Source organism: Benincasa hispida, unplaced genomic scaffold (genome assembly GCF_027475165.1).
Source record: "Benincasa hispida cultivar pf3 unplaced genomic scaffold, pf3_genome.v1.1 HicScf665, whole genome shotgun sequence".
NCBI classification, from domain to species: Eukaryota; Viridiplantae; Streptophyta; class Magnoliopsida; order Cucurbitales; family Cucurbitaceae; genus Benincasa; species Benincasa hispida.
In genome coordinates, this window is record NW_028326784.1 from 301 (window position 1) to 11,032 (window position 10,732).

Here is a 10,732-nt window from a genome sequence, read left to right on the forward strand (position 1 = left end):
TGAAGTCTGTCTAGCCAACCTGGAGAAGATACTGAAGAGATGCGAAGAGACAATCTGGCTCTTAACTGGGAAAATGCCATTTAATGGTTAAGGAGGGCATTGTGGTGGGGCATAAGGTTTCCAGGGACGGGTTGGAGGTGGATAAAGCAAAAATCGAAGCAATTGAAAAACTCCCACCTCCAACAAGCGTGAAGGTTGTACGAAGTTTCTTAGGGCACGCTAAATTCTACAGACGCTTTGTCAAAGAATTTTCGAAAATAGTACGACCACTGAGTGCGTTGTTGGAGGCTAACAGAAAATTTGATTTTGACAACAATTGCCTCAACGCTTTCAGAATTTTGAAGAATGCGCTGACTATCGCACCCATGGTAATTGCACCTGACTGGACACTTCCTTTTGAAATAATGTGCGATGCAAGCGGGTATGCGATGGGAGTAGCTTGGCATAGAAGAGAAAAACAATCTTACATCCCATCGCATATGCGAGTAAGACGTTAAATCCTACTCAGACCAATTATACCACCACAGAGAAAGAGCTTCTTACCGTAAATTTTGCGTTGGAAAAATTTCGAGCATATTTGCTGGGGATGAAAGTACTCATCCATACTGATCATTAGGCAATAAAGTACTTAATGACAAAGAAGGACACAAAGCCGAGGTTGATCAGATGGGTTCTCCTCCTTCAAGAATTTGACATAGAAATAATTGATCGAAAGGAGACAGTGAACCAAGTTGCGGATCACTTGTCTAGATTAGAAAACCCTGAAGTTGATCGCAATGAATCAGAGGTGAATGCGGTGTTCCTAGATGTGCAGCTGTTCCATATTAAAGAATTGCCTTGGTACACTGACATAGTCAACTATCTGGTTTACGGACAATTTTCTGAAGATTATACCTACCACCAATAGAGGAAGCTCAAACATGAATGCAGATATTATGATTGGGATGAGCCGAATCTGTATAAAAAAGGGGCAGACCAGATTCTGCGACTATGCGTACCAAATGCTGCTTAACAACGTATATTATTGCAGTGTCATGACTCACCATATGGTGGGCACTTTGGAGGACAATGCATTACAGCCAAGGTTTTATAGAGTGGATTCTTTTGGCCAACATTGTTTAAGGATGCAACTAACTACGTAATGAAGTGTGATCGATGCCAACGCACATGTAACATTTCATAGAAACATGCAATGCCGATGAACACCATCTTGGAGCTTGAATTGTTCGACGTGTGGGGTATTGATTTCATGGGACCATTCCCTCCCTCGAATGGTAAATATTATATTTTATTAGTTGTCGACTATGTATCCAAGTGAGTAGAGGCAGTTCTGTGTGCCGCAAGCGATGCGGCGGTAGTCTCTTAATTCCTGAAGAAGAACATTTTCACTCGTTTTGGCACCCCACGTGCCATAATAAGTGATGAGGGGTCTCACTTTGTCAATCATACTGTTAAGGAGCATCCACAGACGAATGGTCAGGCCAAGGTGTCCAATCGGGAGATTAAGCTGATACTCAATAAGGTAGTAAGGCCTTCACGAAAAGATTGGGCAACAAAGCTCGACGATGCGTTATGGGCATACCGAACTGCATTTAAAACACCAATAGGTATGTCCCCATATGCGTTGGTATTTGGTAAAGCGTGTCATTTGCCTCTGGAGCTGGAACATAAGGCACTATGGGCAGTAAAGAAGCTAAACTTTGATTTGAAGAAAGTAGAAGAAGCGCCAAAAATTCAACTGGTCGAGCTAGAAGAATGGAGGATTAACGCATATGAGAACACAAAGATTTACAAGGAGTGCACCAAGCGCTGGCACGACAAACACATATGCGGAAAAAACCTCAAAGTTGGGCAGAGGGTCTTACTATTCAACTCACGTCTATGGCTCTTCCCAGAAAAACTAAAGTCACGTTGGTCCGGACCATTCATAGTTAAACAAGTATTCCCGAATGGCGCAGTTGAATTATCAAATGATGACGGAACCAACATATTCAAAGTTAATGGGCAGCAAGTAAAGGCATATCATGGAGAAGGCTGGCATCGCCGAGTCGACTCCATGGAACTAAGAAACTTTGAATAAAGAAGGAAGTAGGTGGTCCCTGCATTATCAGACGATCGAAATCCATCAGGGACGCAAGTTTTGGGAATCATGGACTCTTCAATTCTTCTCTACTACTCAGAATTTTCAATTCACTATATCTTTTCAGTCTTTATCTATTCTTACTCTTCTTATTCTAATTTTTTTTTTTTTAAAAAAAAAGTGTTTGTTTTGTTTAAAAATTATTTGACCATCTCTCTGCTTTTCTTGCAACGATCTAGGCGCAGGATTACGGAGATGTTACACGAAGAAGCAACTTATCAAATTCTGTCACCGCAATCCAAAGAAGATAGATCGCCACAAAGAATAATGCATCAATACATAATGCAAGCGATAGCGCAAATTTGGGGGTGTATTCTTCCTTAACTTTATTTCAAATTTTGCACTATCACGTCGCATTTTAGTTTTAAAAGTTTTATCACCGCATCCTCTTTGATTACCACAATCATTTGACATGGATAAATTTAATAAGTTACCGCATACTGTCTCTTTGCCAATTATGATTTCAATGATGAAAAATATGCTTCTATTTCTTTCATATGTACTAGAGTCAACTTAATCTTAAGATAGTCACCTCATGAAATATTTCTAGAAGTTAGGGGTTTGCTAGCTTTCTTTCAAACTCTCTTTATGAAGCTTTCTAAGAACATCGCATGACTTATTTCAATCTTTTGGCAATGAGAACATTGCCGCATTTTAAATTTGGGGGTGAGGTATTTATTTTCGACCTTGCTATTTTACAAAAAAAAAAAAATTGAGAATAACAACTCCACTGTCAATGCAATGGGGAAAACCATGTTGATAAGAGTTAAGTTGAGAAGGGCACTTACCCGTAGTTGGATGTCTGCATGACACACGTGGGGACAAGCCAAAACGAAAGTAAGTCACCAGGATCAACGCATAAATAAATGACTACAACTCTGCTGCCAAGAAGGTATGAGTTTAGTCTGAGGAAGAGCGCATTGCTCGTAGTTGGATGTCCACATGACACACGTGGGGGCAGTCCAAAACGAAGGCAAGGCACTTGGATCAGCACAAGGTCAGAAAAAATAATAATGTCAAGAAATATGCAAGGATAAAATCATTTGACACCCCGGTGGAAAAGTTTTCTTTTTGAAATAAATCATGTTATGTTCCGGAATTTAGTAAAGTCCTTTTGAAGGTTAAGTTTGCAATCCCTAGGTCTTAGAAATATTTTAAGAGGAGACTTGAATAAGACTTAAGGAAACTTTGGTACATAGGATTTTAACGAAGTATCCTTGAGAAATCTAGGAAAAGAACATTGCGGTCGACTTTGCGGTGATTGTGTTCGCAAACATTTGCTTAAGAAGGATTGTCGCAACTTGGTGGGCGCATCTGGGTGAAAGGCATAATTAATCGCGATGGGACAGAAAACTGATAACGGTCGAATCCGAATTAAGCTGGCAGCCGCTAACGATAACAAGTACATTCAACATTTCGGTGACAAATATTCAGCACATCAGTCAGGGAATTAAAGCCATCCCATCTGAGCAATCATAAGAAAGAAATCGCCTTCACCCCAAAGCTCTATAAATACCAAAGGCATCCTTCAGAAAAGGGGTTCACCAATTCAAAAATTCATAAGTTCGGATCGCACGTCTTTGTCCATAGTTTTTCCTTTTTATTTTAAGGCGGAGCACGAGAAGAGTAAAGACGCCGGAGATCGCTCAGGGAAACTCGAGAGAGAACCTTGAGGCGTAGAAGCAAAGAGCGGGCCGATTCTCGCGAGAGCGAGGTTATTTTTTGAACACGAGTAGAAAAATAGTGTAAAAGCCTGGGCATCAAGACATTGCTACCAGGCTCTTTCTTCTATCCTTGCATTGTTATCTTGTACTTCATCTTTATATTTATACAATTGAAGTTCTTATTCTACATCTGTTCACTCTCTTAGCATGCATGAGTAGCTAAACTAGTCAAATGGGTTGAGAAGAACTAAGCTAACATGACCTAGGAAGTTCATTGCTTGCGATTATCTTGTGTTATGTTGTGCCAAATACCCCTTTAGAGCTACTCGAGAGAGCTAGGTTAGAATCTAGACTCGAGAGAGCAAGATTAGAACTGCATAAACAAGAGATAGGAACTTAGAGATAAGCTCTGTTTGTCAACCTGCATCGCATACATCCTAGAGATGGGAATAATATTATGTAGTCGCCTTATTTGTGTGTGTGTCATTTTTTCATCACATAAATAAGAATAGAGGCTTATGTGTAGGTCCTATAGACTTATTGCATACATTGCATGCATTCTAGCCTTAGAAGCTGTGGCATTCGCACCGAGAGGTGGTTTATTGTTGTATGCATGTTGCATGATTGCATAGCATGAACGCGTCCTAGGAAATGTTAGTCGAAACTTTTCTCAACCCACTCACCGCATACTCATCGCATCTTCTGTTTATTCAACTCTTTTCAAACTCCGCTGCATTTGTTTATTTCTCATTACCGCAAAAAACAACCTTAACAACTATTGATTTATTTGGTTACCACAAAGTTTTCCTAAAAATTATCAATGCAACCTATTTTCCTAAGTCCCTGAGTTTGACCCTGGACATACTAGGAAATTCAGTAGGGTTTACACTTGGATTCTGCTGAGAAAACTTGATTAGTGCTCAACGCATTTCCATCATCACATTTCATCCACAATTTCACATCATAAAATAACGCATCAACAGCCTATAAGGCTCCAAAATGCATGAAATGCTTGAATTCCTACGAGAATAGATATTTAATCATTTTAAACACAATAAGAAAAGGAAATTAAGGACATAAAAACAACTCTTTTCAAAAGCTATCAGAGTATGCCTAACCAAGTGAGCAAAAGGAAGACTCTTATGTAGATCTAAGATGCTTGACAGAGGAAATAAAAGCTACATGGTTAGCGTAGATGAGAAAAGCAACACTTGAAAGACGAAGCTACAGAGAGATTGGCACAAAAAGCAACGACCCATCTGAGGAAATGAAAGAAGAGGCGACCACAACTCTGTCATGGGGATGGAGAATTATGCCAAGAAGCTGGTTAAGTTCTAATAGGGTTAGCTAGATAATATTCTAGGTCAGCTCATGACCCGAGGAACCCTAAGGTATGAAGGGCAAAAATCTATGAAGAACCTATCCTTGAGGTGGGCCCGACACAACTTGGTGCATAACTTCGTCATAAGATGGAGAAGCGCCTTGGAAAATCAATTGAACCTCAAAAAGGTTTGGCTTGATAGGCCCAACAACCTCTAACAAGTTCGAATTAAGTTTCGCGATGGGATGGCGTGAAAATCGAAAAGGGAGAATATACTCCCAAGATAGGTTCTCAGGATTAAAACCCGAGACAAAATAGCTAGAAGGACAACGAATCCTAACTTGGGAGTGGATGCTAATGTTACGAATGGATCCTAGAGCCAAGGGTAAAAACGTCAATTAGGGAAGAAATGAAGATTAAAGAAATAAGTTGGGAATCAAATGGGATCGGTCGGCCTCATTCAAGCCGAGGACGAGGCTAAGGCCGAGCCATTAAGGCAGGCTCATTGGTCGAAAGCCTAAAAGGCCAAAACCACAAGGAAGAAGACTGTACCAACATGGGAAGGAATACCAAACGGGTCGGCCTCTGTCCAGGCATGATCTGCACAAACTTAATCCAAAGTAGAATCCTAAAAGAATAAGGAAGAGGTGATTAGAAAAGGGAAAAGGAAAAAGATGAGGACAAGAGCTTAACTTAGACTGAGAACCTTCGAACTTTTTTTTACGTAAGCATCGGAGGTGTGTAGCCTACACCACATCAAAGTGCAGTTTTTTATTCTTTTGTAGGCAAGCTTTCTGTTAGGAACCAAGGTAGTATGGGTTGTCTTTGTCCCACATTGGTTAGAATGGGATGACCAACGTGATACTTAAGTGGCTTGGCTCTCCCACCCCAATAGCTAGCTTTTGGGGTGTAGTTCCCAAGGTGCTTAAGTACCTAACAATGGAATCGACGAAGGGTACTTAAAATTCAATTAGAATGGTACTATTGAACCACCACTATTTTAACAAAAAAAATTTAATTAATGAAATAATAGTTTTGAAACAAATTTAAAGTGGATTTGGTGCTAGAGAAAATTTGAAAATATGACTTTGGTCTCTGTATTTTTTATCTCTATACTTTAAAAATGAAGTAAAAATGAAAATAATAACCAAATTAAAATTTAGAAAAAAAAAACATGAATCTAGACAAATTAAAATTAAAAATACAAAAGCTAAAATATACATTTTAAAAGTAGATCAAAACTAAAATATACATTTTAACAATGGAATCAACGAAGGGTACTTAAAATTCAATTAGAATGGTACTATTGAACCACCACTATTTTAACAAAAAAATTTAATTAATGAAATAATAGTTTTGAAATAAATTTAAAGTGTAATGAAAATCCACTTTAAATTTGGTGCTAGAGAAAATTTGAAAATATGGCTTTGGTCTCTGTATTTTTTATCTCTATACTTTAAAAAGTGATCATTTTGTGATCATTTTGGTCTATTAAAAATGAAGTAAAAATGAAAATAATAACCAAATTAAAATTTAGAAAAAAAAACATGAATCTAGACAAATTAAAATTAAAAATACAAAAGCTAAAATATACATTTTAAAAGTAGACCAAAACTAAAATATACATTTTAACAATGGAATCAACGAAGGGTACTTAAAATTCAATTAGAATGGTACTATTGAACCACCACTATTTTAACAAAAAAATTTAATTAATGAAATAATAGTTTTGAAATAAATTTAAAGTGTAATGAAAATCCACTTTAAATTTGGTGCTAGAGAAAATTTGAAAATATGACTTTGGTCTCTGTATTTTTTATCTCTATACTTTAAAAAGTGATCATTTTGGTCTATTAAAAATGAAGTAAAAATGAAAATAATAACCAAATTAAAATTTAGAAAAAAAAACATGAATCTAGACAAATTAAAATTAAAAATACAAAAGCTAAAATATACATTTTAAAAGTAGACCAAAACTAAAGTTAAAAATACAAAAACTAAAATATACATTTTTAAAAGTAGAACCAAAATAGTATTTAATTTGTTTTGTTTAACCAATTTGTAAAAACAAAAGGATCGAGCAGAAGAAATGCACGAAAATTACCAATTTTCACTTGCCTAAACCCCGAAGAGTGCAGCGAAATAGCGATACCGAAGAGAAGGCCAACCAAACCTAGAGAGACACGCCAATGGCTGTCGTCGCCAACAGAACTGCGATCAGTCGTGCCCTAGATTTCTCCAGGTTATCTTCTACCTTTATCAGAACCTTCAGCACCTCTTCGCCGTCAACTTCCTCTTCGAACCCCAATGCCTCCACTGCTTCGACTAAAAACAAACGGAGGAAGAAGAAGAAGAACCTGTTCGAAGTAGTTCAGTTTTTGCCCAATTGGGGAGTAGGATACCATGTCGCCAAAGCTCACTGGGATGAAATATCGTACCAGATCACCAAAATCAATCTGTACAAGGTTAGTTTCCATCTCGTTTTTTTTCTTTGATGTATGTTGCGGTTCATTTGAGATCAATCTCCCTCTATAATCTGCGGAAATTTTGAAACAAATGGTATTCAGTCTCTGCCAGTGATTTCTATTTCTTGTGTGCATTCAAGTAAATTGAACGGTTGAGGGGTTTTAAAGGATTTGTTTCGGGTAAAATATCAGTGGGATTGCCTAATTTCTGTAATCGTTTACTAAGATTTGTAGACTTTTCCTCTGACTATTGATAATCAAACAGGAAGTGTAACAATCTTTTTTCTTTTGGGGCAATCTGATTGAGGGTTTAAGTTTTTCTTTTGCCTTTTTTTCTCACAGAATGGCACGCACGGCAAGGCATGGGGCATTGCTCATAAAGATGGTTAGTATATCACGAAATTAGTTCCACAATCGTTATTGGAATTTCATTTTTGTTTTTATTTCACCATGTTGCTGAAATTTTGTTCTAATATTTGTTCAGAAGAATGAGCAACAATTGAATGTCTTATACGTTCTTTTTACCCAGGCTAAATTCTATAATTTGGTACCATGACATCATGAGCTAATGCTTTATAGTTGATTTAGCTGCGTGATTGGAAAAGATGAAAGTCCTAACATTATTCAATATTCACTGTTTACTGATCTTCGCTCTTGATGTATAGGATTATGCTTCATGACAATATAGGCCTCGTTTGATGACGATTCTGTTTATAGTTTTTCTTGTTTCCTCTCCATTTTTGTACTATTATTTTTAAGAAATTTTTGAATTCTTAGTCAAATTCTGAAAACGAAATAAGTTTTTGAAAACTAATTTTTTTAGTTTTCAAATATTAGCTTGGTTTTTGAAATATTGGTAGAAAGTGGATAATAAAACAAAGAAACTTATAGATGGAAGTATTGTTTGTAAATTTAATTTTTAAAAATCAAATAGTTATAAAAAAGGATCGATCCTAATGGTTTGCAAGTAAAGTATTCAAGTTTGGACTTTTGAGGCATGAGGTCCTGAAAGCTTAAACTGGAGATAGGTCAAGTAAGTTAGCCTCCTTTATATAATTATATTGGTCCATTTTGAAATCACTACTGAAGCAAGTCCGGACTTGGTAATTGATATACCAACCATTATTGAATTGCTTTAAATGAATGTTAAAATTCCCTTTTGAAGTCTCTATTGAGGCAACTCCGGACTTGGTAATTGATATAGTATAGTCAACCATTATTGTATTGCTTAAAACTTGAGTTTCTATCAACTCAAATTTCTGTATGTTTTTGTTGCTATTGGGATACTTTCATCAATGACCGAGGTTGAACAATGTTACAAAAAATTTCCAGGCACGCCCATTGCCGAAGCTCCAAAGAAAATCAGCGGAGTTCACAAGCGCTGTTGGAAGTATATCGCTAGCTTGCCGAGATCGGGAGAAAGCAACCCATCAGCTGAAGTTCAAACTTCATGATTGCAGAGAAGTTTCAGTTGCTGATTCTTTTTGGCCAACCTTATTTCCTGGTGCAAAGAGTTATAGGTTCTCAAGAGTAGTAGTTCTTAAACATAGTCAGGTTTTCTTCTGTGCTTTACTTGTTTCTGAGATAAAGAAAGATCAATCATCCGAACTAAGTATTAAACTTCTCATCTATTCTCAGTTACTGGTGGATTTTCATGTTTAATTGAGGTTGAAGAATCTTGTATTGTGTGCTTTGTCCTGCTGTGAGATGAATACAACCACTTTTCCTTCTTGAAACATGGATGGTAAGGTTGTTTGTAGGGTCTTCAAATAACTCGACAACTCGAACAATCTGGACTACCTATCCCAAAATATAAGGGTTGGGTTGGGTTAGTTTTGTTTTTAGGTTGGGTTGGATTGGGTTGTGGGTTGACTAAAAAAAAATTGGATTGACCCAACCGAACCCATGAACAAAACTAAACCAACCCAACTCGAATTATATATATATATTCCTCTTTGTTTAAAGTTTGATTATTTTGTATTGAGTAATTTGTGAATTTTTAATATTTTTCTTTTAAAATTGTTATGATATTTGTTTTTATTTAAAATTTGCAATAAATATCATAGATACTTAGTATTTAGCATTTGAATTTTATGAGATTTTAGTTATTAGTATATTAAATTTACATATTTTTCATTAAAAAGAAAAAATAAGTTATAACTTGACAATCCAACTCGAATTTTACGGGTAGGATTGGATTGGGTTGGAAATTTTATTTGGGTCATTTGGATTGTCAATCTAACCAACTTGAATTTTTGGGTTGGTCCAAAAAATACTCTCAACCCACCTAATCCAAGTATACTCCTAGTTGTTTAGATGACCATCCATATTTTATTTTATGTTTTAATTTCATTGAGTTCAATAAATATGTTTTCAACATATAATCTGGATTTCTTTATTTAAAATTGTTTTCACACTGTGATCTAAACATGACAAATTCTGAAAACAATATATTTTTATATGTTTGGTGCATTCAGATTTTAAATTTTAAATTATAAAATGCATAATATAAATAAAGTTTAGAACATTTAAAAATAGAGCTTCATATTATAAACGGAATGTATTTTTTAATTAAATTTTGTTATATGTAATGCATTATGAATGATATAATATTACAAAAAATTATTACATAAAACAGGTTCATAAATTAATTATTTATAGATTAGAATCAATCTAATATTTAGTGGATAATTACAAGTAGTTTTATCGTTTATAAATATAGTATCAAACTCATTTAAAACAATTGTTTATATTAGAAACTAATTTCTAAATCTACTAAAAAAATATATGAAATATAACTCAATTTCATAGCTCATAATTTGTCATGATAACCAGCCACTAACATTTATTCTTGAAAAGGAAGGTCATAACATTTCGTGAAGAAATTGTAATGGTCTGATTTTGTTTAATATTGTCTTAATAGTTGGTTATGAAGATGAAAGAACAGCTTACACGGATTCAGGATTCAACTGATTCAGATTGTATGGATGTTTCTTGGACAAAATAAAGTGGAGTGATGTGAATTTGATGTTTCAAATTTGTTTTATCTCCTACACAAGGGATAGGTCAACTTTTGAAATGTTTAATATATAATTCTAGTCAATCTCACGTGAAATAACTTAACTAGCATAAAATATGTATA

At 35.5% G+C, this 10,732-nt stretch overlaps 1 protein-coding gene across 1 annotated transcript; it reads left to right on the forward strand.

Annotated features, from left to right (window-relative positions):
- The first annotated feature begins 7,168 nt into the window (after positions 1 to 7,168).
- On the forward strand, positions 7,169 to 9,326 carry LOC150030043 (uncharacterized). Its single transcript, XM_090310129.1, has 3 exons — positions 7,169 to 7,590; positions 7,933 to 7,975; positions 8,923 to 9,326. Exons 1-3 carry the CDS (start codon positions 7,315 to 7,317, stop codon positions 9,042 to 9,044), a joined length of 441 nt encoding a protein of 146 aa, XP_090166255.1. The 5' UTR covers positions 7,169 to 7,314; the 3' UTR covers positions 9,045 to 9,326.
- The last annotated feature ends 1,406 nt before the right edge of the window (positions 9,327 to 10,732 follow it).

Coding starts and splice junctions, on each gene's coding strand:
- LOC150030043 (XM_090310129.1), top strand. CDS start 7,315: ATGGCTGTCGTCGCCAACAGAACTGCGATCAGTCGTGCCCTAGATTTC. Junction 7,591..7,932: donor CCAAAATCAATCTGTACAAG/GTTAGTTTCCAT, acceptor TTTTTCTCACAG/AATGGCACGCACGGCAAGGC. Junction 7,976..8,922: donor GGGCATTGCTCATAAAGATG/GTTAGTATATCA, acceptor AAAAATTTCCAG/GCACGCCCATTGCCGAAGCT.